Below are 27,907 nucleotides of genomic sequence, written 5' to 3'. Positions count from 1 at the left end.
AGTTGTCCAATCTTGTTTCAGATCTCACTTTTTGTTTAGCTTCATTGCGAGGAAGAAGTCTGAGACTGAAACAGAGCATAAAACTGTAAACCTTTTGTTTGCTAATTTTAAAGTACCTGGTGGTTAGCGGGAAGTTAACTCTGCCAATACTATAGTTCATTTTGGCCAACCTAATGGGACTGATGGGTTTCTTTCAGTTGTTACCATGTGATTCAGTGCAGAAAGTGTGTTTAACATAGAGGATTACAGGTGACTGTGCTGTTGTAATAGGCAGCAGGGTTCTACTGTTTTCAGCTGAGTAATGGAACTGTTTGTGAAGCTTCTTAAATCACACATGTGGAAATACATTGTACAAAAATTTAGCAGTTGTAGTAATTTAACTTGGCCTCCAGATCTTGTATTTTTAATGACAGTACAAAAAGGGAAAGTAGCCTTTCAATGCTGCCTGCAGGTGGACGCTTTTATGGGAGACTGCCTGTAATGGATAACAAATAATTGTTCTGACTGAAAGCTAACAGCAAATGTTCATGACTTGCTTTAACAGCACCAGTGTTAGAGGTAGTAAAACTCAGTAACATTGTAGGGAGTTTCATTATAGTATCAACAGAGCTGTGCCAGTGCCTGCGTCCTTGCCAGCTGTGAACTTACCTGGTATCTAGTAGGAAAGGTGATTTTTGTTGGGTTTTTTTGTGCCTTCAAACTAATAGGTTTTACTCAGTTTTCTTTGATAATTTTAAACTGTGATACAGTTTACTGCTTGTAGGAAATAAGAGGCAGGGTACCCTTTCAAAGTTAAGAAGCTTTGGCATATATCAAAATATTGTCTGAGACACACAAGCAGTAGAGGAGGCTGGGGACTTGTCAGAATTGTGTTGTCTTATTAGGTGCTTAGATCAAGCTGGTGTTGATGGTTTCTTTTTTTATATTAAAAAACAAGGCTCTGTCACATTTGCCCAGATGCTAGGAAATATTTTAAATGGTAATGTGATGCATAGTACTTGCAAATGGATTTGTCAGTTTACTTATTTGATATAAACAAGCAATTGTAAAGCAGATTGTATATAACTTTCATGAATGTTCTACATGAATATTTTTAAATATGTACTTAAACAGATTTGGCAACTGATCGGAAGCTTTTTCGTCTGGTGTCCAATGACTCGTTTGTCTCCATCCAACCTTCGTTATCCTCTGGACAGGATTTGCCAAGAGACAACAGTGACAAAGTGTGCCTCTCGAACAACCAGCTTGTGGACCAGTCTAAAACCAGTGCATGTGACACAGAAGTAGCTTCGCTTGTAACTCTACATTCTCACTCCTATAGGAAGGATCATAGACCACGAGGTGTACCAAGGACTTCTAGCTCTGCTGTTGCTTTTCCAGATGCTGCACTAAATGACTTCCCTCTCTATCAGCAAAAACGAGGACTAGATCCCGTAAGTGAGTTAGAAGCTTCAAAGCCTCCTTCTGGATCCAGAGAGTCCTTGGCTGAGAACTCTTGCATTTCAGGAGTCTTTCAATTAGATGACATTCTGAAAAGTAGCAGCCCTCAACCATTGGTGAAGAGTGGGAGGAGCAAATCCTTGAAAGCAGACAAAAGCGTGGACAGTCTGAGAAGCCTGAGTACTAGAAGCAGTGGTTCAACGGAAAGCTACTGCAGTGGGACTGATCGTGACACTAACAGTACCATTAGTAGCTATAAAAGTGAACATACTAGCTCAACACATATAGAAAGTGTGTTGTCGGAGCATGAGGAGGAGTCTCCTAGAGAAGAGAAAAAGGATGGTAAGGAAAAGGACTGTGGTGTTGACTCAGAGGATGACAGTAGTTCTACTACTGACAAAAGGACTAGTAGCGAAAGGACTGCTGTGGAAGTGAGCACTAATAGTGGTGTTCAAGAGGTAAAGGGTTCTAATGCACCTGATGAGATGCACAGTCAGAAAGGTCTTGGTGCTTCTGCTTCGGAGGAGGCCAATAAGAACCCACATGCCAATGAATTGACTACACAAGCTGACAGGCCACCTGGGAAGGCTGCTGAACAAAGAGATGAGCAGAGTGAGAAAGTAGCTGTGTTAATAGATTCAAGAGCTTCTAAAGAAACAAGTGGAAAACAAAAAGAAGGAGATGTTCGACCAAAATCTTCCAGTCTAATACATCGAACAGCCTCTACCCACAAGTCCAGCCGGAGAAGGACAGGAAAAAAGCGGGCTAGTAGTTTTGACTCAAGTCGGCACAGGGAATATGTTTCCTTCAGAGGTGTATCTGGTACTAAACCTCATAGTGCTGTGTTTTGTCACGATGAGGACTCTAGTGATCAAAGTGACTTGAGCAGGACATCAAGTATGCAGTCAGCTCACCAGTTCAGCAGTGATAGCTCTTCCAGCACCACCTCCCATTCATGCCAGTCTCCTGAGGGAAAGTACAGTGCTATAAAGACCAAATATGTTTCTAAAGAACGTGGGGGCACAGACCCTGAAAATGCTCACAAAACCCATGTAAGCTCTGAAGGAATTAGCAAAAAACGATCTACACGTCGGACTTCTAGCACAAACAGTGCCAAGAATCGTGCCAGAGTATTAAGCCTGGACAGTGGTACTGTAGCTTGTTTAAATGACCCAAATAGTTTAATGGCACCAGGTAACATAAAACAGTTAACCACTTCAAAATCCGATTTGGAAGCCAAAGAAGGAGAGGTGCTAGATGAGCTATCTCTGTTGGGAAGGGCTTCACACTTAGAGTCAGTCACTCGTTCTAGGAATAGCTTACCGAGCCAGGCTACGTTTCCTGAAGGGGAAGAGCAAGAATCAGCAAGTGGAGGTAAGTCAATGACCTACCAGAAGTACCTTGCCCTATTTTGTTAATGAGTCTGGTATCTATGACTTAAGTTGCTACTATACTTAAGTGTCTTCCTGTTTCTTCATTCTTGCCTAGTAGAACTGACAGAGCATTTCCTTTATAATATCTTGGAAGATCTACAGAAGCGGGAGTTGGATTCAAACAAATGTATGAAACCTATAGGTAGAGGTGTTATGGATTTATAACTGGCAGTCTTTGTTAACCAGAGCTGTGTCTCAAAATTATTTGTGATAAAATCAGACCTGCTTCATTGTATTACCCCAACTTCAAATCATGTGTACTGTTTCAGAAGTTAACAATAAAACAAGAGACTCTTGTTGTTTGAAAGACTCTGCAGTTTAGACAAATGGGATCATGGAAGTGATGAGTTGCTGGTGACTCTTAGATGAACTCTCTGGTATGGGTTGAGGTGGCATCCAAAAAAACAACCAACAAACCCAAAACCTTTCCATGCTGCCTTGAATTGTGCATTCTTATGATGGTCTAGTTACTAGAGTGGAATTCTAGGGATTTGATTTTGCTTAGCCTTGCCATTGTTGGCTAGACAGTGTTGTTTACTTTGGGGTTGTGGATTGTCTTTGTGTGTATTTCAGGTTTTTTTTTTTCTTGCTATTAAGAGAACACAATAACCTTCCTGTGCTGGAGACTAATGTAGTTTCCTCTTACTTGCTGTAACTACTGCTTTGCTTGGTGCAATGTGAATGCTAAGGTTACGTGTTGTAGCTATTAGTGCAGATTAATAGGAGCATTTCTAAAATATTTTTGGAGCCCTTAATATTTTTTAGTTTATAACTTGTGACGTTTCAGTCTCTTTTCTTAGTTAGCCATATTGACTGGCTTAACAGAAAGGCTTTCTGTGTCATGGAAGATAAGTGGGTTTAAAGTACATTTTCAGAGCAGTATGGAATTGCTAATTACCTCAGTTTGACTTTTCGGATTGCTTGAGGGGAGTACCTACCAAATAATCTGGATCTTGTTAGCTAAGCACACAAATGCTTCATAAAATGTTTTTAATACCAACATAGATATTTTCAAGAAATTGTAGCAAGTTTACTGGCCTTGTTGTTTAGACTGTCTAAGCAAAGTATAGTGACTCGTATGTGTCCCTGCCCTGACATAAGGACAAATTCTAAAAATGAGTACAGTTAATTTCTGGGGGTGCGATGTGGTGAAAAGGTGTGCTACACTGAAGTTCAGTTGTGTATTGATTATTGGTTTGACTTTTTAGTCTAATTAAGTCTAGTTTACAATTAATTCAGACCTATATAGATCCCTTCACTTAAATAGAACTCTGTGTATATTGGTACTTTCTTTGTTACTCCTGGTAAGACTTGTGCAGTAGTGTTAATGAAAGGGCCCAGGTTGCTCTTTTAGTACAAGCTGCAAGTTAAACACTTAACACACATTCTTACTATGCCTTATTAAAGTAACAGCAGCTCTTTGTTCTACTGAGAATAATTTGACTAATAAAAGGTTTCCTTTACGTATTTACTGTTTTGATCCTATGTTCTCCTTAGCACAAGATTTCATTTCATTTTGGTTTTTATTATTACAGCTTAAAACTTACGGTTCTCTCTTTGTATGCAAAGGAGGATTAATATACCCTACCTTAAAGAACAAACTTCATATGTGCTCACCAGTCATCAGTAGTCTGAAAGAATCAGTGCATGACTGATGCTGTTGCCAAGTATTTTGACTGCTCTTTTAAAGAGTGAAATGGTGGGGAAGACCAACCCTAACGCATTTAAAAGCAGTCTTAGACAGAAATCTGTAGCAGCTTAAGCAGGGAAAGTTTGATGTCATTCTTGTCAGACTATTCAGTTTCCCCTTTACACTTTGTTTACATAATGGTCATTTTGAAGTTGTTAGTATTTTTAATAAGTGGCAGGCACCCAAGTATTACTTGCCCTGTGGGTTTCAGGCTGACTTTAAAAAGCAAACTGGATTCAGGTTCCCCAGATTTGGTGACATCAAATAACATTTGCTGTATCTCATGTTTCTTACTACCCATAGAATAGGAATTATTTCCTTTGATTGTAAGTAAAGAATGTCATATTGCTTTTTTTTGAATGTAGAACAAAAATATTTATTTTTCTTAGCATTACTGAAATATTTATGCAGTCATGCCTAGGATGAAACTAGTAATTGGTTTGATTTGATCTGTTTGATCAATCTGAATAATTCTTTCATGTTATCGTAAGTTTATACTGTTCTTTCTTTTGTGTGTCTGGTGGGGTTTTTTTTGGTTTGCAAATTATATTACAAGCTTTGCAACAGCTGTATCTTTAATTGTGGCTTTTTTCTTTGGGCTTACCTGTGACTAATAGTAATTAGAGAAAATGTTTTAACTTTTTAGAATCAGAGTTGCGGTATATTCAGTATTTCCCAATATTGAGTTGTCCTTACTTTTTGGGAGTGTTTGTAAAGGCATACATGTGTAATATAAATACACATCGTGTGTAGAAATTGAGACAATAAAGAAGTTATTTTATTTACATGTAGCAGATGAATTACAGAATAAATCTGGTTCAGATTTTCATAAGATCAGAGGATATTGGTTGGATGTGACTTTCAGAAATTGTCTGGTCCAACTTCCTGCTGAAAGGTTTATTTTATAGCTTTATATAAATATTTTTTAATTTCTGTGATTGCTTGTGATAAATTTCTGAAACAAATAATTAAGATGCATGCTGGATAACCAAAATACTGATCTTAATACCACATCCTCCTTTTGAGTGAAGCTTTCAGTTTCTATTTTTCAAATATGACTTAAATCAGTAATTAGAATTTCACTTTAAGTCTTTTGGGAATAAACTAAACAGTACATTCTTACTTGTGTTAACTGCTAAAATGTATTTTGCAATGGATATGGCTTCGTATTTTACTAAGCAGGGTGCTATACAAACTTGTACATATTATACTTCAGCAGAAATAACTTGGTTTCATTTCTGTCTTACGCCAGGAAGTGGTGAATGACTCACTTTATAACTTCTGTGCATTTGAATAGAAATTGCAGTTCATTAAAATGCAGACAAAAAGCAATTGAAAATTCTTTAATTAAATACCTATGGTAGATGTATTAAAAGAAAATGTGGAAGATGTCTTAGAACAGTTGTTTTCCATGTTTAACTACTCAGCTTCTAAAGTAGCTAGTGAAACTGATGGATTATGGGTTAGATGAAGTTCTTTAGATGTCTAAAAGTTTCCCTAGATGTTTAGTAATATTTTGGAAATACCACTTGATAATATTCTCCTGTGCCTGGTTTGTTAGATGTGTGCTATTTCTGGATTGCTGTTCATATTAAAGAACCAACATAATGCCGTATATGCCAGTGATGTTTTCTAAAACTTGAGCTGAGCTGACCTGAGAAGTCAAGTCTTCTCCCCCAATTCTATATTAACTGTCAAAGATGGACTCTTTAAGTTGCTATTTTCTTCTACAGCTTGCTATAATTTAAGGTTGGTTGATCTATTTAAAGTTCTTCAGTTACATACCCTTCTCTAAATAAAACTACATGTAATGTAATGCATTTTTCCTTCCGTGCATTGCATAGCGGTACTGAAGTAACAGCTCATGCTGTTCTTCTGGTTTTTGTGGTCTACAAGTACATGTCTACAAGCAGGCAAAGTAGGACTTTGAGCTTGGATTAGAATCTTGAGTTCCATGTGGCATATGGAAACCTGTTAATCTTTACAGTCAGCATGTATTTGTGTGTATATATGTATATGCTTAGTGTATCTGCCTGTAGTCATTAGACAGTATCTTTTCCAAAGTTAAAGGTACAATTCAGTTCTCTGCTGTGCAACCAATGATCATGTCAGCTATTACGTATATCACTATTCTCCTACTATGCTTATGTTGCATATGGTCTACAGTAATTACTTTTTTTTTTTGCTTGTGTTGTAGAGCTGTTCCATGCTTCTAATGGCTAAAAGTTTTGTTTTCTGCAGGTAAAATTACTACAGTTACAGAAGATGAGGCCTCCTTCCTGGGAGTCTGTCAGTTCACACTGAAACTGCTAAACCAGACAGTTTTGCATGAGAAATCAAACTCTGAATCAGAGTTTAGAAATATTAGAAAATGAAAAATGTGTAAAGTTGCTGTAATCTGGTTGTTTGTATATTAGCTGTCTCTAGTCACGTGCTCAGCAGGACCCCTCCTGTAACTGGGTCAGATTAAGTAGATTAGCCAGTAGAAAGGGCTCTCTTCCATATGAGGTTCTTCGTTGGAACGAGAAGGCTGTATTCCATTACTTGATTTTTAGATGACAGCTAGTAGTGCCATAATGTATGCAGTGTTTGGTTCAAGCATGACATAGAAATTTTCATGTTAGCCCTTCCCAATGTCTGACTTGTGGTAGAATAGCATAATGCTGTTCTAATCTCTTGTGTGTAAAGGTTGAGTTTTACAGAATTATCTCTGTTTTTGGATACGTTGTCATCTCAGTAGAGGTGTGAGATGTTGCTGTTCAGTCATTAAAGATGTAAACAGCATTAGGAGTGATATGTAAGACTGAAATGGAACTCTGCAGTTGTGGAATTTAACTACAAAATGACACTTGGAATGAATCTTGCATCTACTTATTGTTAATCACTACCTACTAAAGCAAAATGCAGTTTTAGTATGTTGTGTGGAGACTCCGTTCTGCCTGTTTTGTCCCTTTTCTGCTATTTATGGATAATACAGTGACTTCTATTAGATGACTTGTGACCAAAATAACTATCATCTTCCTCGTAATTTGTTCTATGAAGGCGGTGATGGGGAACAAAGAACCAAAATCTCAGGTTTTGTCCAACTCAGTGGTGGCCATTGAGAGCCAGGAATGTGTGTAATTGCTTGGTAAAAGCCTTGAGTACTACTGGTAAGGGAGTTCCTGTCACTTGCTAGAAACATGCTCCTTTAGTGTGTCAACTACAGAGCACTAGGTACTCTACCTAAAAGTTCTGCAGAGCTGCATAAGGGAAATTCAGGATACTTGATGAGAAATGCATGCCACAGCATATACCAAAAGTTAAAAATAAAGCCAAATACACTTCATGCAATTTCTTGTTTCTTTTTTTTTTTCCTCTAGGAATATTACTTATAAAATTCGACCCTGGTTAAATTCTCTCAAAACTAGAAGTAGTAGTTCTTCTAAAACATTGTATTGTTGTGGGAGCGAGTTCTTTATATGTCTTAATTTGGTAGTTTCTGCAGCTACTTATTGCAGTAATTTTTACTTGATTTGGAAAGAATCATTTGATTTTTGTTGACAGGTAGCATGTTCATAACTTTGCCAAGTATTAATTTAAACAGGAGTTGAATAAGAACTTTTGACACAGTATAAATGAAGCTGCATCTACTAACAAGTTTATAAGCCACTTTCTTTTTATGCTTCTCTGTAGTTGTACCTGGATTTATTGTTACATATACAGCTGAGAAAGCTCTGGGAGCTCTCTGAACTGTAATGGAATTGTTCCCATGGCTGCCAAATGTAGCTATGAGATGTAATTCCACAATATGTCAAAGTTGGCTACTAATTAACATCTGGTGTTAGTTAACAGAAACCAAATTATCGAAGTAAACATGGCTTTCTGTGTATGATACACTAAGATAGGATACCACTTATGCTGGAAAGGCTGTGTGTTATAAAGATTCAAAGCATCTTTTCCTTAAGGTGAAAAAATCCAAATACAAAACCAGAATCAAGTTTCATGAAGATTAATGTAGATCATGAACATACTATTGGGTATTGATACAGAAATCCCTGGATATAGTGACTATATTGGGCAGGGGATCAGCTTTAGGTCATAGCTGTAGCTCTTTGACCCCAAGTCCATCAACATTTATAATAAAGAAGTCCTGTGTGAGTAACACTGCATGTTTTTAAAAGTGGAATAATTCAAGTGGGAAGTACAGTGAAGTACAATAACTGAGACTCTTGGTGTTATCTTTGGTGTTAATACAGAAATTTGTCTGTGACACCAGCTCAAAACTTCGTTTTTTGTATCTTCAACTAACAACACTGAAGCCTTGGGCTTTGCTTCCCTTCTTTCTTTCAATTGTCTCTTTTTTCTTTTGTGACTGTCTTTCCTTCTGAAGTGGTGTAGCATTTTCTTCTGCCCTATTTTCTAGCAAAAGTTTTGTATTTTTGAGATGCCCCTCTGTTCATTTTCTTCTTTGCTGTCCACACATCTATTCTTAAAAAATTGGCATTAATGATTTTTTTTAGTTGTATTATAGCTTACTGTGGACATTCTATAAGCCAATATTTTGCTTTTTCATCAGAGAAGTATAAAAAGAAATGCCTGCCACTGTAGATCTTCCAATAATGCACAATTCATGGTAATTAATAGCTGTATAGTGTAGATGTGGACTGAATGTGTTCCTTTGTACCTGGGAGTCTTAAAAGTATGGTTTTGAAAATGGTGTTAGGGCACATGAGAACAAACTACAAATGCCTTGACTATGAGGAGAGTGGTGGTGATAACTCATAAATGCATGTGAAGTATGGCTTTTCTTGGGTTTTGAACACAAATGAGATACAGATGCTTGATACAGAAGAGCAAACTTTCAGCTATTTGGTTATTATTAGTACTGTTAGTGTTAGATTTCATTGCTTTACGTGAATGCATGAGCCATAAACTATTTATTTAAGCTCTTGCTGAGAATTTGTAGGGGCTAGTCATTACAAGTGGTTGAAAATAGGTAGGTCACAATTTTCCACTTGATGGGGAGAGAAATTGCATGTCCGAGCATCACTCAGATTCCATGCGCATATTTAACCTGAGTAATTTTCAAAACCATCTAGACTTCAACAAACTGCATTACATTTGGGGTGAGGGGTGTTTTTGTTTGGGGGTGGTAGTGGATGTGGTTTTCTTTCCTGAGAAGAGTGAGGGACACTGTGTGTTGTGGTTTTGAGTTGGTTGGTTTTTTTTCCCGTCAGACTGAAGTTTGCAATTTTTATCCCGTGAACTCTCATTTTTCACATGGATAGTTTACCCTGTATTACCTCAGTACCTTACCCTTCCAGGAATCTTCTTACTCAGGAAGAATTTACCCATATTTCAGAATATTAGGCACTGTGTTTAGCATTTTTGCCTAGCAAAAATAAAATAAGACTTTTGGATGCAATAAAATTTGGAAATTCTGCTTTTTTATCTTACGCTTCTTCAGTTTCAGTCTCCTATGTTTGGATTAGAAGCAGTGGTGCATATGTGCAGGGTGATGTTGTAAATGTTTTGGCTGGTTTGTGTAAATATTCCTGTTAGAAAGAAAATATTTGCATTTTATGTTTGGTAAAGCTAGTTTTATTTTGCAACTACTGTATAGTTTTAGTGTAAAACTTGTGAGTCTTCAGTTCTGTTTAAAAATTTGAGGACTACAGGGGTTTACATCAAAAAACACTTGTGTATTCTAGAAAGAAATTTTGGAAAGGAATAACCCTCAGGCAGGATAGTTCAAGCTATGTTCACATATTCCCAGGTGTTTGGCAAATTGTGAATTATTGGTTACTCAGGAATATTCTCTACGATAAATTTCAGTACTTACATTGGGGAAGGTGTCACTCCAAATGTGTAATGATGAAATGATACCCTTGTGACCTGAAGTGTGGCCTAATTTGGCTTTTTTTCCAGTTAGTGTAATGAAAGAAAAAAATTAAGTATGTGTTTTTATGACTAGCTGCAGTAACCAATACAAAAGCCAAATTATTTTCTCTTTGAAATTAGATGTATTATAGTTGGGAATAGGTGTTTGGGGGTTAAGATTGCTACAAAGTTTTCATTAGGTCTCCACCTTTTTTTTTTTTTTTTTTTTTTTTTGGTTTCTGAGGTGTAGGTGTATTTTTAACTTGTGCACCTTTAACTTCAGACCTGATGTGGTTGGGTTTTTAGTTTTTGAGAACCAGTAAGGTTGGGGGCTCAAATTAATGTGACAACATGCAGAAGAAATCTATATTTGAATTTCTTGACATCTATGTTGAAACAATACACTTCATTAAAGTTTAGAATAAAACAAAAATAGAACAGACTTCAACAACAAACATCGTAAACTGAAAGGCTTGTTCCTTTATGGATTTACTTCAAGTAAGCAGAAACTGTCAGAGTCTAACCTATGTTATCTCTCCCTGTTAGCTCTAGATTTCGTGTGTGAGTGTAGATGTTGGACCTTAACTTTCTGGAGTCTAGAGTAAATGGCTGTAAGTAGCAGTATTGGAGAAGCACAAGCAATGGTCTGAATTTTTTATTTTTTTTTTAAAAAAAACTTTCCTACAGGGATACTTGTGTGTGTGTGTTTTGGTTTTAAACTTCAAAACATGATGTTACTTTGTAAATATTAAGGGAAACTTACTTATGTTTAAACCATTTACCTCCTTATTAAACCGCTCTGAGCATGACAGGGTAATTTAGGAGCTTTATATTACATCCCATTGGTGAACTCAGGAGCAGCTGGCTGTACTGCTCCTTATTAAAGACAAGTGTCTTTATAATAATAAAAACACAGTAATATGTATTAATGTAACTAGCTTTCCATACTGGTGTGTATATATATATTTTTAATCCTTTGTGCTCTTTAACATGACTACATGCTTGGTTTTGTTAAATAAAGAACCCCAACCAGAGACAAAACCAAATTTTGCTCAGTATGGCTTCCCATACTTCAAACAAACCATAATCTGCTCAACTAGTTTGGTTTTTTTAACTTAATCATGGTTTCAACATGTAGCTTCTTGAGATGTTGCATAATATTAGCAGACTCAGAGCTTGCTGGGCTGAAATGCGTTGCAGTCTTTTCAAAAGAACTCACAAACTCCTTAGTGATCCTTGGTGTCACCATCTGCAATCAGGAAGAATATAGAAGTATATAGAAGATGTGCACTGAACAGAACTTCCAAGATGAATCAAAAATCCCTTTGTAGACTAGGTAGAAAGCTACACCAAAATCTACTTTGGATTTTTAAAGCTTTAAGTGAAATAATAAAAAGTTAGAAAATGGCAGAACTATTTGCCTGTGCAGCTTTGAATTTAATCCCCAAGCACATATGAGTTTTGATTTTAAATTTTTAATCTTCAAACATATTTATATCAGTTTTCTTCACAGGATGCTGCCTCAGTCAGCAATTGAGGTAAGCTTGCTTTAGTGATAAACTGAAGCTGTGTAGGAAGGGCCTCTAGTGTCTCTATTATTTGGGCTTCAGTTATTGCAGAAGGTGATGTTTACTGACTGAAGGTTATGAAAAGAAAAATGGATATTGTTAGTGTTAAGTGTGCTGTCTTAAAGAATTGTACTGAATGCTGCTTTTGCTGAGTAGTTACAATGGTAATTAAGATGTAATGCTGATGTTTACCATCTTAATGGTAATTAAGATGTTTACATTTCAGCTAAGACTAGTCACTGTTCTTTCTTCCATGGTGCTTAACTATGGCCTGATTAGCAGAAATGTATGGAATTGCTTTTGCATCTGAAGTTACTGGAAGCTGTATTGAATATGAGGTTTTTATATGCTGATGTATACACTAGAAAAATAGTTTTACAAATTGGCACCCAAAATAAGTGGACAGTTTTGACCTCTTGTATGTGAACTTAATCCACCAGAAAAAAGTCAGGATTCATACTATCTTGTTTAGTGTGTTTCACTTTCCCAGTAATTCAGATATTGAGAGCTATAAATAAATCCTTGAAGAAATTAGGCTGTGTATTATAACAAAGCATAACTGCCTATTAAACCACAAGAAAAATGTATTGAATTATTGCTGAAATACAAGGAAAAGGAAGTATCATCTATTCATGCTTACAGTAACAAAAATGGTTGTGGAGGAGTGTGGAGAAAGTGAGCAATCCCACAGTTTTCCTGAAAATACAGGAAAGGACTTAATTAAGGATCTCCTGATATTTTGGTAATGAAATGCTTGTAACTTTAGTGTTGGTCTGTAGCTTCTTAGTTTTTAAAGTAAACTACAGATTAAAGTTTCACATACATTACTCACTTGATAACCTGTGGTTCATGGGTGGAATTAGTCTCCTGTTCCTTGCAGCCTTTATTGCTTGAGCTCTGGCAGTAATACACAGCAGCAGTAGTAGGTTGCTATTGCCTGTAGACCAGCGTTAGTGCCTTTGCTGGTAAGTTTTGAAAGCTTAATGACAGGAATGTTCTAACTTGAAATGTGCTAAAGTGAACATGGATTACTCTGCCTGTGATCTTTCTGGCATAAAAAAAAACATTGCTCCCTTAGTGTTTTGGGTTTTTTAAATTTTATTTTGGCTTGACATTCCTTTGTTTTCTCACTCTAGTAACAGGCTTCTTGGCTACCAAGTTGTGATTTTTCTCTTCAAGATTGTGATTCTCCTCTTGCATTGACTTAATGTCAAGTTCTGTTGGGTTTTTTTTTTTTTCTTCCTTCTCCTTCACTTGCCTGCCAAAACCTATTTTCTCAGTGACCCATTCATTTGAGCTCTCTAGTGTTCTGCGTTCAAATTGGCTGTTAGCTTCGTTGGTTCAGGAGGAGGACTCTTGAGATTGTGGACACACTATAAAGCGGTCCAAATCCAAAGTTGTTCAGACTGTGAAGCTTAGGGAGCACAGGTGGCTTCTGGGGGCCAATGTGTGGAAAAAATCTTAGACTCCCTTGAGTACATAAAACCTGTTTTTTACAGTTGTGCTCTGTAAGTGGACTGAACCTTTGTTGTTTGTTTTTTGTTTGGGGAGTTGAAATAACAAAACCACCAGTCCTTACAAAGAAGTTATTCCCTCATTTAATGTCAACCCCCTGCTTCTCTAAATCATAGTGTTAATAGTCTAAAACAAGCAACATGTATACCTTGGTGCTTTGGTGCTTATGAGGAAGAAGAAGAAAAGCACCTCAGTTTTGTCCCTTGAGGAGGTGAGGTGTTAACCTCAACCCTACCCGTTCAGCAGAAATTATAAAATTGAGAAGAGAGTATTGTAGTGAGGAGTGGTAGACAACCTTCCTAGGTTGTCCTTTAGGCTTCTCATTTAATTGTCTATTAAATGAGACAAAGGGTGAGATCAGTTTTGTTTCTTCCTGCCCCATGTAAATGGAAGAGATTTGGGATAGCCAACGTTCTTTGCAACCTGTTTATTTGGATCTGGGGGTAAAAAAACCCCAAACCTGTATATTCAACAACACGTGTACCCCAGCCCCCAAACCCCCAAATTTTTACTAATAATTGTGTTGTGATCCTATCCTGTCTTGAGACAGATTATTTGAACAGTCAGTGCATAAGCTGCTGTTGTTGTTGCAAGTCAAGTTCATTAACTTGGGGAGGGTCAGGGGGAAGAAAGGAGTCTTAAGTTACTTTGTACGTAACTAGGATGGGTTCTTCTTTGACCTAAAGTCTGTCTTGATGCAGCAGCACAAGCCAGCGAGGAGACTGTCACATTTCGTCGTGAACGCAGCACATTTAGGCGTCAGGCAGTACGACGCCGGCACAATGCAGGGAGTAACCCTACCCCTCCTACATTGCTCATCGGATCACCCCTCAGGTAGGGTATCTAAATGTTCCACCGTATTTAGCATGCATGCAGCAGACCACTTCTTCCCCACACCCACCAGTGTTGCCAGAAAAGCACTTTTTACTTCCTTCCCCACCATAACCTCCTTGAGCTGTCACTGCATGTCACTGTGGGCTTGTTGAATTGTGCATGTGTATGTGGCACTATTTTCAAAATGATCAGGATAGCCAGTCTCTATAACATGTTATAGCTGATTTCACATCGATAACAAAAAGAACTAATGCTAACAGAAGAGTCAGTGTTTCTTATCAAAAGCTTTAGGAACTTTCACTTTCAAGCAAGGAGAGAAACACAAGAAAATAACTATTCACCACTCCTTATCTTAGTTTTCTTTCCTTCAAGAAAGTAAGCATTAGGGACTAGTAAAGAAGCACTTTTTGGGTCTAGATAGTGAGAGATAGGTATGACAACAAAACAGCAGAATGTTATAAAAAGCTAAATTGTACGTGCACGGGTTCCAAATCTGAAATACAGGCATGAACACGCTGCAGCCTTTTACAGCAAAAGAGAAATAATGAAATAATAGTGATGCCTTTGAATGCGCAGTATTGCTCAGTGTTAAATCTGATCACGTGGCACTTTGCATGCCTTGGTGGTGTTTAAAATGTACTATATCCACGTATCCTAGGAGTCCCCAACCTTCACTGTCCTGTTTGTTAACAATACTGAGCCTAATGCTACATTACATACACCGACTCTGTTTAGTCTGTCAGCTTGAACAATAGAAGCAGCAACCACATTAAGTTTTTAGACTTGCCTTTTAAATATTCGGTCCTGTGATTGCCTGTGGTGTTGGAGAATCTGTTGAGCAGAACATTATCTGTAGAGGAAGAAATGCTCCCTCATACATATTGAAGTAATTCTTCTTCCAGTTACATTATAAATATGCAGGAATAATTGTATATGTTGTGTATTCTTAATGATCTTCCTTCACATGCTAAGCTATCTTTTAATAATAGGAGCAATCTGCTTTTGTGTTTCAGGAATACTCGTATAACTTTTTTAACTGGAAAAAGCTGTAGAAGCTGAGCAAATAAAAAAAAATACTTAACAATAGAGGATGCGGGAGGAATCTTGCCATCTTTGTGGCACCACTGAAATAATCAAGGACCAAATTTGTACATTCTCCTCAGGCAGGAGGATTGCAAGAATGGTAACTGAAATTAACAAATGAAGGATTGATGCCGCATCAAAGATTGAAACTAGCCAGATGAGTTTTTAGTGGCTGCTGCAGTGTGTAGCAGTAATCACATCATTTCAGATAGGTGTGGGGTTTTTTGTGTTAAGCTTCTGGTCTTCCTAAATGTTGCTTGTTCAACTTTAGCTTAGTGACTTACTTCCTAGTGAGGGATGCTAAAACTTTGCATTTTCTTAAATCGTTTCTATTCTATTCTCCATTGCATTCACTTGCTTCTGATACTTTTGTGCTTCTCCTTTTTTTTGCTTTTTTTAAAGGAAGGTAGTATAGTTTTGTGTATCATTTCATAAGAGGCTATACAAAACAGAGCTCCTTAACTGGGCATTAGTCAAAAAGCAGAGGTTTCTTTGTCTTAAGACAGGTAGAAAGTATGGCAAATAAAGGGCTCTGTTTAAACAGTCTGACATCTGCCTCATTTTCACATGCTACTGCAGTGATTAAGGTTCTCATGGCTTAAGCTGGACTTCAGTGAGAGATCATGAGAAAACTAAAGTTGGTGGAAGTAACTTGTTAATCAGACAAGATGTTCAAGGATGAAAAAGTAGACCAAATATTCTAGCTTTCTATTTCTGCTGTGCATCTTCAGGTTATCTAAATTTGTGCCTTTCTAAATCAAAAAAAAGTAACCAAAACTGTACTTTCTCTGACATTACATGCATTATAATAAAAGTATTTTTGAAGAGCGTATCTTTAGAATTAAATACTTGTTGAAGTTACTTTTGCTCAAAGCATTGTTTGTGATGCTAAGTGACGGTCCCTTGGAGTGTAGTTAATTGCCTTCATCCAACCAAACACCACAGTGCTTTCAGATTTGTTTTGACATACATTCCATTTGAACTACCAACTGTGGGATGTATGTGAAAAACTGTATTTATTACCGTCCTGATGTCTAGATTAATATTATGAAAAAACTTTCCTTTATAGGGGTAGCTTAATTTTAGTGTAAATGCTATGCGCTGCTGGAATAAGAAACCTTTAAGAAAGATAAAAAAACCCCAAACAACATGTGTAAGGAAGAAATGTGAAGAAATACATATATATATATTTATTTTTTTAGCCAGTTACTGACAATATTGCTTCAAAATACCACTGCAATCATACTGGTGTTACTTGTCTATGCTAGTGGTGAGCTGCCTGTCTAGTTCCTGATACTGCTAATCCATATGACTTCAGATTTTAAACTTCTAACAGTGTTAGGTTTACTAATCTTTAGTTGCCCTGATGTTAATTCTTTCTTATTCTTGCCAGCACAACTTTAATCTCCTAATCTTCTAACTCTGGCATAAAATTGGATGTTGTGGGCATGTTCCCTTTAGAACTTGTTGAGTTCAATGTGATTTATTTTTTTTAATATCCTATCTGTTACTGCAATTTTCCTCTGTGGAATGTTCAGTAAAAGACAATAGTGTTGTATATGTGTGTGTTTGGCAATGGTAGATGCTTAAGAAAACCTGGTCTAGTAAATGCTGCTGGTTTGATGCTAATTTAAACACAAGAGTACTTTGCCTGGTAACATGAAAAACAAAGCCCAAAACTCCTCATAAAACAACCACCCACTCTTGCTTTTGCCCTAACAAATGTTAACAGTGTTTTGGGCACTTTAAAGCATAAGTATCAGTTGACATCCTATGTAGTCAGTAGTGTGTGCATGTGTGTCTGATATGAGAACATAAGTGGCTGTGTGAAGCAGAATTTTATTTTTATAATTAGGCAGAGAATAAATGCATCTCTTGCGTATCTGTGCAATCTGTTAATGTCAATGTCTTGAGGTTTTTTTTATTGTGACAGATCTGGGTAACCACTGAAAGGGCAATTTTATATATGTCTCTTGATACATAGCTACTAATTAAGGGAGAAAGGAGTGTTGTTTAGCATTGTTTTGGTGTTGCTGATAATACTTAAGGGAGACAGTGAAGGCTGGCACATCTGTGAGCTTCCTTAGAGCCTTTGTTGCCATGTAGCTCACTGAAAGCCTGGTATACAGCAGCAAAACCAAATTTACATTTCAGATTGTATTAAGAGTACAGTAAATTGTGAGTTGCAATTTTTTAAACTCATGAGCTGTATGCATGTCTGCTTTATTTTGCATGAGCTTTTCTTGACACCTATTCTTATATCCATATTTTGTTTTCCAGTGGTGCTCTAACAAAAGAACTGAAAATAAGTGTTCTAGAAAATACTGTTAAAAGCAAGTACATCAGCTGTAACCCCTCAACTCTTAGTAAGATCTTGCTTTTTCAGTTGCCTCAATTGCCCACTGTAGCATCACACTGTAAACAGTGAAATGTTAAAAGCAACAGGTGATTGTTTTTCAAAGAGTGTTTAAGATATTTTCTATGGTCATTAAAATACAAATTATTTTACTGGTGTGAAAAATTTGTAATTTCATCATGTCCCACAGCTAATGACTGTGACATGTAACTTCTTTAAACGCACAAAATAAACGATAATGAAAGCACTAATCTTGCAACGTGAATGTGATATAGAAGTGTAAACATCATGTATACTGACATTTTGCCAAGTTTAATAGTAAACAAGTATTAAATATTTAACTTTAATAAACTTTATAAACTTCGTGAAATAGTTTTGCAATGAGAAAGCTGTGGAGAGGAGAGTGAATGTTTTCAAACATTGTCTACTCATATGACTGTAAACTTAGAAGTTTCTTCAAAGCCTAAGTTGACTTTTCAAAGCTGATTTTTGGTGCAAGTATGTGTCTGGGTATAGAAGAACTTCTTCGCAGTAGTAATACTGAGTAATATAAAGTTTTTGCTCTACTGTCAGAATAACTTTAAAATGGATTTATAACAAACTATTAACTGGGAAAAGTTTTAAGCATTCTTAATATGTTCAAAAAAATCTGAATCCAAATGTTTAACTACAATTATCTGCAAGGTCTGTGGTAGTGTATGGCTATTAACAAAGCTTAAAGATGTGTTCTTGTTACAGTGCAGATCAATAGCAAGAAAGGTGATGTTAATACCCCAAATGGCCAACTAAACAGTTGATAAAGTCATACCTCAATGAGCAGAAAGGACCCTAACTATCATGAGAAGACTGGAATAGTCAGTACTGTATGTAGGTGATACTTCGAGTTGGTCTACAATTAGACTAATCACCAGTGATTTGCTTTTGCGCCCACAAATTAAAGACTTACAAGGATCTACCTGAGGGGGACTTGGGGAGATGTTAGAAAGCAATACTACTTCAAAAAGTAGAACAGGAACTGTATTTCTAGACTACTGATGTAACTGGTGTCCAGGTGTTCTGTTACATGGAACTATGGGTTATGTTAACCCTAGTAAGTGCCTTTGCAATGCTATACTTGTTAAGTTTTCCTCTTTAAACTCAAAATTCTTGTTTTGCTTCACTTCTAGCTATTTTTCTTTTCTTCCTGGTAATGTGTCCCCAATCCATGTTTTCTCGTAGCCTTCAAGATGGTCAGCAAGGCCAGCAGTTCTCCTCCCAGGTCAAAGTGCAGTCCCGCCCCCCTTCCCAGGCCGCTGTGCTCGGCGCTAGCGCCTCCTTGCTGGTGAGAAACGGGAGTGTCCACTTAGAAGCATCACATGCCACTGCATCTGCTGTAGGCGGTAGCAGTTTGCACGATGAACTTGGTATGCAGGCCTTATGTAACCTTGGTGACATGGAACTTTTAATACAGCAGATGTATGGGTAATAATGCGGTGAAAATCAGCTAACCTTAGTTTTATTTCTGAATCTTGTAGGTGAGTTTCTTAGAAGGCCATATTGCTCATAAATTCCTTGCCTTTCACAATCGTCTTTCCAGGCACTTTCTGTAACAAATGCAGGATGAGAAACACTCTGAGGATGCATAGATACAAGTAGTGGTGGTGTGAGAGCTTTCATGACTTGAACAACATGATGTGTAATGCACCAGTTCTCTTGCATTGTCACAGGTAGCTAAGCAGAGATTGAGACCAACTTTGAGGATCTTCTGGTTCTTTCAAAGAATACTTGTTATGGTCCCTAGGAGTTCTTCATCTTTTATTAGATGAGTCTTGCTTAGCTGCTGTTCAGAAAAGATATACTCATGTAAATTAGAGTGCTTTTCATGTACACCTTGATTTAGGAGCTTGAGTTGGGAAGAAAATCTGGACTCTTTTATCAAATGTCATCATTTCATGGAGCCTTACAGTGCCCCTTAGTACTACATAAAATGAACCATGAAGAGTTCTTAACTATTTATTAATAGCTATGCAGCTAATAAAATTGCCAGGAAGAAGGAAGTTAAGATGGTCATAATAAGTGACTCATTTCCTGCAACACAGTATTGCAGGGCAGATACAGAAAAATTCCTGGCAGGGATCTTGGCAGCTATCTGTACGTGGCCTGAATTACTTTAGGACTTTAGTATTAATGTGGAATTTTCCCTCTAATTATTAAAGTGGGCATCTTTAGAACTGACAAATAGTAGCGACCGTATTTTGAGCAGCTGTCAGCTGTAATAACCCAAAAGTACAGGTTAGCCCAAAACATGGACAAAGCACTTGTTTCAGACCTTACTGTAACTCAGTACTAAAAGATAAGTGAGTTGTCATCTTACTTCACTAGTAGAGAAGATGTCAAGAGTTGCTAGGCAGTGGTATCCCTTTAAATACCAGTTTGGCTAACAAATTGTCATTCTTTTGCGTCATCTAGCTGCAATATAATGAAAAACTGTATATAAGCAAACCTGAAAACAATCCTGATGTTCTCTGAGATGCTCTATAAAATTTGACTACAGATGTGCTAAATACACACAATCTACTTGCCTGATAATTTTTCGTTAAGATTTTGTGGCTCTACTAGGTTCTAGATAGAAAAATCAAAACTACTATTTCAACACTTGTATGTGTCTCTGAACGATGAGAGCATATCACATAAAGCTACAGATTTACTGAATTTTTATTTACTCATTTCTCATTTGAAAAAGTATTGGAATATACCACTGAAATTCAGGGACACTGGTTATACTTGTCCAAGGTTAATGTTGGGATTTATTCTTTAAGCTGCCATTACTGTATTTGAAGGATTTGGTTAATCTTACTCAAAATAATACAATTGAGTTTTATAGAATTCAAGATGTAATATGCAGCCTAGGTAAGTCCGAGTTACTTAGGAACTTGTGTTACTATGTTGTAGAAATCCAAGGGGATCATTTAAGAAACTCAGTGTTGTGTTCAGGCTCTCTTAAAAAGGCATATTCATTGTCTTGGTGTGTATTAGTCTTCAGATATTTATACAGCTTTATTCTTCTGAAATTTTGCCTGTACTGTGCTTACAGTTTCATGGGCAGCACATTGCCTTTGCGAGGCACAAAACTTCCAGGATCTGCTCAGTTAAAAATCTAATGTATAGTAGGGATTTATTCCATGTTTGAAGCTCTTTAGAAACCTTCATGAGCAAAAGCAGCTATTGTAGGCAAGATCTGTTTTCGTTATTTTAGGAAAAACAAATTTTCTATTTTGTGTAACTGGCTTTGTGTGACAGGTACTGTCTTCTGTGAAAGTAAAATAGTTGGCAAAATGGCACAGGCTTTTGCATGCATGATTCCTTTATCAGGCCTGACAAGAAGGGAGAGTATCTTTCCTTGTACCTGGTATATAGTTTATTTGGTGGTTTTTTTGGTTCTGTTTTGGTTTTAGTCCCCAGTTAGGGATGAAGTAACACCACTGCTCTGTTCCCGTTAAGTCTAAGGCTGTTGCTTTTGCTTTCTTGTCCCAAGATACTTTACAGTGGAAGGTGACCATTTTACTTCAGATTGTGTACGGGTGTGGGGGTAGTATTTTGGTGTTTTTCTTTAACTTTTATTCTGATGCTGATAAAAGCAATGCAGGCGATATGACCAATTCTTTGTTGTTGTGGAAGTCCCTGTGTCTGCCCAGGGCAGAAAAACTGCTGAAAATAGAGGCTGGGAGAAAGATGAAGAAACAAAAGCTGATTTACAGCAACTGGAAATATAAGTGACATATAGTAGATGGGGTTATATATCTCTGTGCAGTGCATATAAGAGTTAATGTTCTTACTGAAATTCTATTAGCATATTCCAGCTCATCTGGAAGACAAAACAGGGCATGTGTTAACTTAACGTTAAAAGCCCCATATTTAAGACTCCTGTGTTTGTGCACTAGTACAGTATCTGCTTCTACATTTTTTTCTGTTTACGTGTTGATGTCAAGCTGTAGCTCTAAACAAGACACACGGTTGAATTTTTTTTTTGTTTTGTTTGCTGTAAAAAATCATGTCTGTTAACTCTGGCTTATTTTATGAAGGATGAACCTTATTCTATTATACCTAGCCTACATCCAGTCTGGTGATACAGGCATCTTTAACCGGGTATTGTCCTACTAGTGAGGCAAGAGATACCTGAGGAATTACCCAGTTCAAAGTAGAAGGATTTTTGTCAATTATGTTGTTTCATGATAGGGAAGAAACTAGAAGGGCTGGAAAAGGAGCTTGATGTGGAACAGTAAGCATGAAGTCGATGGTAAGGGGAATGTAGGACAGAAAGGAAAGGTGGGAGACCAAATGCCATGATTATGGGAAGGATTAATGTATTATGAGTGCAGACAGCAACAAAACACATACCATGACTTAAGTGAATGACAGTCCTTCAGAGCACAGTGTAGCAGTACTAATGCCTTTTATTCTTGCTAATACCTGATTCTGGAGACATGTAGGTGATGATTGGGATTTTTCAGTCCTTGCAGCAAAGGTTGTAGGTGTTACTATTTGTGAAGTAGTTAGGGATCCAAGTACTGAGTTACTAGAAAAGATGCCCAGTTTCTAAAAGTAGGGTGAAATTACAGCCCCTTATCCTTGGCTAGATAATTTTTTTGTTATTTTTTTAAAATTTAGGAATATCACTTTTGTGACTAAAGAAAACTGGTCATCTGGAGCTTTACAATACAATTACATTGCTATGTTGGATTTACAGTTTATTGCCTATATGCAAATGATAAGCTTTCAGTTTTATTGAAGTATTTTAATTTGTGAAGGTAGTTTGATGGCCTTGAAGATCAAAACTTTCTCTAAAGATAAACATATGCACTGATTACTTAATTGATTAAAAAGAATTCAGAATCAGTTCCTTACTATCTTTTTATTAAGTAGGCGTAATTTTTTTGGGGATAGATGGGGGGGTATTTTTCAAAAGTACAGGTAGGAAATAAATATTTACTTTCCGTTGTTCCTATTTTGTAGTCTTTGGAATTCTACATAATGGGCAAATTACTCTTTTGACAAACTTCATATGGAAATAAAAAAAAACCTGCTTTGAAGTATTCTAAATGAAGAAGTCTTCATACTGCAGCTGAAAGAAATATTTTAACCTTTGGAAACAATAGCTCCCTGCACGCTACAGTAGTCAAAATCTGATTACTTTGGTTTGGCTGACTAGGATTTAAAAATACAGTCACAAGTAGTAGATTAATATATCTGGATCCAATGATGATGTAGACTTCAACATGCCAAAAAGTGCTAACAACATTCAGAAATAGTTTGAGAGGTCTGAAACAGTAGTATTTATTAGATGGAGAACTGAGGAATGTGCTGAAAATAATTTGGCTGAAGAAACCATCAGAGCACCATTTTAGTTGGATCTTGAGCCAATTAAGTCTTCCAGGTTTCATCTGTGTAAGCTCATCAGCTTGTTGCTTTCATTCATTCCTGTAACTGTGGGAACACCATTTTGTATGCTGTGAATTGTTACGTGGTTGTTTCTGGGTTTGGTCATGAGATACTTTTGTCTTTTTAAACAAGGAAACTTGTTTCAAAAGAAGTACATTCATCTTTTCCTCTCTTCATGTCCACAAAGATGTATTTTGATTTTGTGTGCCTGAGTATCAGTGACTTGGCGTTGTTATTTTTTGTGACCTGATCCAAATAGAATATTGTTTGGGTGACTAGTTTGCGAAGAACTCACAGCCCTCCCTTTGTGGTAGGAAAGGGAGAAGTTATAAGTATTTCTGTTTAGTTGACAAACATGCTACTGGCTGTATTTCTTGATTTGTAAAACAAATTTGTGAGTGCCATTTGTTGACACTTACTAAATTACAGTCCTTAAAGATGTGATGCTATTACAAGTATTTCAGAGAATGCTGTGGGAGAGCTAGGAATGGGAGAGAGAAAAATTTGAGTAACTAAAAATGCTAGGTATATCCATGCATATTGAATCTTGTGAGCGTTGGGATCCTTCATTAGAGTTTGAGTGTGCTGTGAGGAAGCTGCTGTTCTCACACAGTTTAAAAATCACTTAATTCACAGGATTTTGAAGCTCAGCTGTAGGACCTCCAGTCAGACCTTAGGGTTTGTGTCCTCAACAGCAGTGAAAAGTCCTGTCATCTTTTTTACTTTGAGTTGAGGCTTTTCTGGAGAGCCTTTTGATTTAAAACAAACAAAAAAGCCCCCAACAAAAGGAAACCCAAAAGAAAAACAAAAAAAGGGGCAGACAGCTTTGTTTTATTGACAAGCCATTCTTTTCTTGACAGAGAGCCAACTTTAAATACGAAGTCTATATAAGTAGAGGGATAATTGCAAGTATGGCAAAACCTGAGTCTGTTTTGTAGTTTGTGTGTAAACAACTGGAATTAAGTGTTCTGTGTGCTATCTTTCTAGTAACGAGATCTATTTTATCTCACCGCAGCCACGCAGTACTTACGGCAGCAGTACAAATGCAGTACTTTGTGATAGATTCCAAGATGAGTTAAGTGTGTGGGAACTGTAGATATTTTCTAAGGTGAAGTGGTTTTATGCTAAATTTTTTCCAGTTTGAGGCCCTTTTCAGACTTTTCACATGAATGTAACAACAGTTCAGTAAACTTCTTGTGTAACAGATACTGATGTATTATCTGAGCCCAGGAGAAGAATGGGAAGTTGTTTCTTGCAAGTAGTATGTTCTAATTTCTGTGACTAGAATTTCATCAATGTAAAAATCAGAAAGTACAATTTCCAGGCTCTCAATTCAGTAGTGCAAAAACATGAATAATTTAACCCAAACTTCCCTGTCTCATTTAAGGACTGGTTGCTCAGAAGATTTTTCTGTGCTAAGTTAAGCATAATTTTGTCATGACAAGAACCTGGAGTGTATTATCCAATATCTTGATATTTGCTGCTGAAATTTAACTCATGCAGTTAATAAACAGGCCTGTGTAGCTAAGGCTATTTATTAGCTGTAGGGAGGAAGATGCCTAATGCCTTGCACTAGTTGAAAATTTAAACTTGAGTAACCACTGTTCACTACACTGTGCTTTAAAAACCAAAGGATATTTGACTGAAGTGCTTGATTAAAATCTTGACTATTTGGGAAGATATCGTGGCAAGTGAACTTGCTATTTGTATTTCCTTACAAATTCTTATAGCTGATGTAATTAATTGAGAGTGCTGTTGCATTACCAAGCTCTGATGCATGCTGTGTTTGAATCCTGAGCTAAGTAGCTGACTGTCCTGTCAGAATGGTTGGGCTTGGCACAGCTGTGGTATGTGTCTAGTTGATCTGAAGTGCCTCCTCTGAGAGTAGAAGCTTTATGAAGTATTTTCAATATATCAGTATTTTTCCTTCGTTGCAATTTTAATAATCCATTTGGAGGTGTTTTAACCTCTTTCAGACTTTTTTACATTGAACTTTGTCTGTGGGTCTGAAGAGAAGTTGGAGAGTCCATGGGGGGGGGGGGGGGGGGGGTGGTATAAAAAAAAAAAGCAAACTCCATTCTGTTAGAAGCAGGCTGTGTTCTCACAGAATCTGATCCTGTTAGGTGTTTCTCCTGGGACTGCTTGTTAGCCTGTATCAACAGACGAGCAAGCTGCTAGTCATGCAGCTGAGAGGTGCATGGAGTTTTTGCTTCACATGCTCTATAGTGGGATTTTCTTGTTTTGTATAAGCAGATCTTAAAATATTGATGCAAAGCATGCATGGCTTAAGAAGGGGTTTGAGCTAGAAGAGATGGAGTAGTTGGCAGAATGCTTCATATGAGCTCAATTTCAAAATCTGCTTCCTGCATTCAGAGCTGAAATATATTGAACCTGGCCTTCAGGGGAAATTACAATGCCTATGTCTCTGATTAGACTATTGTGGAAGAAGGGCACTGTAAAAACATCATATTGTGAGTAAGGTAATTTATCTTTTGAGTTATAATCTCTGGGCACTTTTTTGTTAATTATATATTTAGAGATACCTTGATAGTGTTTATTCAAAAAGTTTTTAATAACAACTTTAGGAAATGATGGTTAATGGAGTTCCAGGAACTCCAAATGGTTTATCTGAGATGTTAGTTTGCAGTCTTCTGTTCTTACACTGAACTGTTTGGTGCTGGCTTGTAGAATAGATCTCTGCCTGCCATTCCTTTTTCAGTTTTTCTAGAAGTACAACTTACTCTGGCCACTTCTTTTACTCTTTGTGTTTCTTGCCTCCAAAATAAATTTATTCAGGACACTCGAATCTGCCTTGGCTAAATGCCATGGTTTTAAAATACTGATAGTGCATGATGTACTGATTGTTCTACTGGGGGTGGGGAGGAACTGAAAAACAGGTCATTGCAAGTTGTTCACCAGGTTATTTTCTAAGTGAGGGACAAAGAGGTTCACATTTTGCTTCTGTGTGTTAATGGTGACATCTTGTAAAAAACCTTAAAATTCAGTATTGCAGTTTACTGTACATGTCATGTAAAAAGGTATGAAAGAGGACTGAATAGCTAATGTCTTGTCTACGTTGCTGACACATTAATGCATAATCACATTCTGTATTCTGACACTGATGTAAATCTAGCGGTTTGTATTGATCTCAGTAGTAAGTTAATAAATAGAAACTAGTACCAGTGGGATGAAACATTAGATTTTGACCTGCTCTTGACCTTTTTCTTTAATAGGTAAGTTCAGTTCTACGCTCTACGAGACAGGGGGCTGCGACATGTCGCTTGTGAACTTTGAGCCAGCTGCAAGAAGAGCATCCAACATCTGGTGTGTGTGAAGGCCAGTCAAAAGTGATGATTCTTGTCTTACTACAACCAGATCTTTGATTTTCATTTTAAAAGGTTATTTAGTATGGACTATAGAAAATGAACATAAAATATTACTCTATACTTTTGAAACCTAAGTGATTTGTACTAGAAGATGACACAGCATAAATAATCTTCTTGGCTTAAATAAATCCAGAAAATGGAGACTACTGTTAGCTTGAGCAGTGAACGTCTAAACTGAGAACTTGACAAATGCTTTTTTTTTGATTGGCTTATAGAAAGCCTTTCTTAAAGGATTTAACCTGGTTTCTGGGAAAGTAGGTGGCTGTTGACCATAATGACTATTAACTTACTTACAAATGAACTTCCAATTGTGAAGCAAATGTAAACTGATAAATTCGTTCTCAAGTTCATAGATGGCATGAAACAATACATGGAAGTGTTAACATGCCTGAGGTTACAATTTAACTTACCATTGAAATAGCCAGCTACGTACTAGAAAATTCATCTGCTGCTGGAAAGATGCCCGCCCTTTCTCTGAAGGGACAGGAGGCAGAAGAAAGAAAAACATCCCAAAACATCCTTCCCTCCCCTCACCCCAGTCCACTTCACCACATAGAGCTGCTCTGGAGCTATTGCGTCATGCTGAATGTTACGAAATTCCCAGTGTGAGTGGAATAGCTGTTGGAATTATGGAGTAAGGAATATAAAGGCTCCCATATTAAAATCTTTCTTGTGATAGTGTGCAAGTGCCTTTTGTAGAGTTGAACTTTGGCAAAAAAGTTCTGCATTCCTTGCACAAAGCTGCCAATGCCTGCCTGTACTGCTTGCATGTTCAAGATGCAGTGGCTTTGCTGATGGCTGCTATTATGAAGTTATATGTGCTAATGGAAGGAACAAACTGGCCATGCCCAAATAATCAGATCTTAGCTTCAGGGAATGCTGGAGTTTCAGTGAAGTAAAATTGATAACAAAGAATGTTTTTATCTTAAGGCAAGGAACTGAAGGAAAGTTGCATAAATTTGGTACAAGTCTTACAGCCATGTGATTTACATGGAAAACAAACATCAAAAGCTATCCAAAATTTGGGGAAAAAAGCAATGGTTGGATATGGACTCTGATACAGTAAGAGAAATTTCTCCTCATCTCTAATGAATGGAAATTGCAAAGTAATTTTGCTTTTCTTACCAGAAGTTTAATTTTATTTAAATTTTTCAAAAGCAATTTAAGATTAAGTAACTCAGTATGCTTGTGTTAAAGTATGTGTTATTTTTGGCAGTTTTGGGACCTTGGCAAAAACAGTATAGAACTATATGTGAAAACATAGCAGACTCTGCACTCATCTAGAGATGCAATGCGTGTTTACACCTCAGATTATAAACATT

At 37.0% G+C, this 27,907-nt stretch overlaps 1 protein-coding gene across 9 annotated transcripts in view; it reads left to right on the top strand.

Annotated features, from left to right (window-relative positions):
• Positions 1-27,907, top strand: part of PCNX1 (pecanex 1) — a 92,159-nt gene that overhangs the window by 18,582 nt on the left and 45,670 nt on the right. For 5 of the 9 annotated variants that reach the window (XM_037395982.1, XM_037395980.1, XM_037395979.1 and 2 more), the window contains 4 exons: positions 1,114-2,814; positions 14,210-14,342; positions 19,000-19,184; positions 26,433-26,523. In XM_037395982.1, coding sequence (XP_037251879.1) covers positions 1,114-2,814; positions 14,210-14,342; positions 19,000-19,184; positions 26,433-26,523 — 2,110 coding nt within the window. The remainder of the gene's footprint in view (positions 1-1,113; positions 2,815-14,209; positions 14,343-18,999; positions 19,185-26,432; positions 26,524-27,907) is intronic. The other 4 variants (XM_037395984.1, XM_037395983.1, XM_037395978.1 and 1 more) reach the window with 3 other exon arrangements.

Source organism: Falco rusticolus, chromosome 7, assembly GCF_015220075.1.
Source record: "Falco rusticolus isolate bFalRus1 chromosome 7, bFalRus1.pri, whole genome shotgun sequence".
Classification (NCBI taxonomy): Eukaryota; Metazoa; Chordata; class Aves; order Falconiformes; family Falconidae; genus Falco; species Falco rusticolus.
This window is presented reverse-complemented; position numbering and strand designations above follow the sequence as displayed.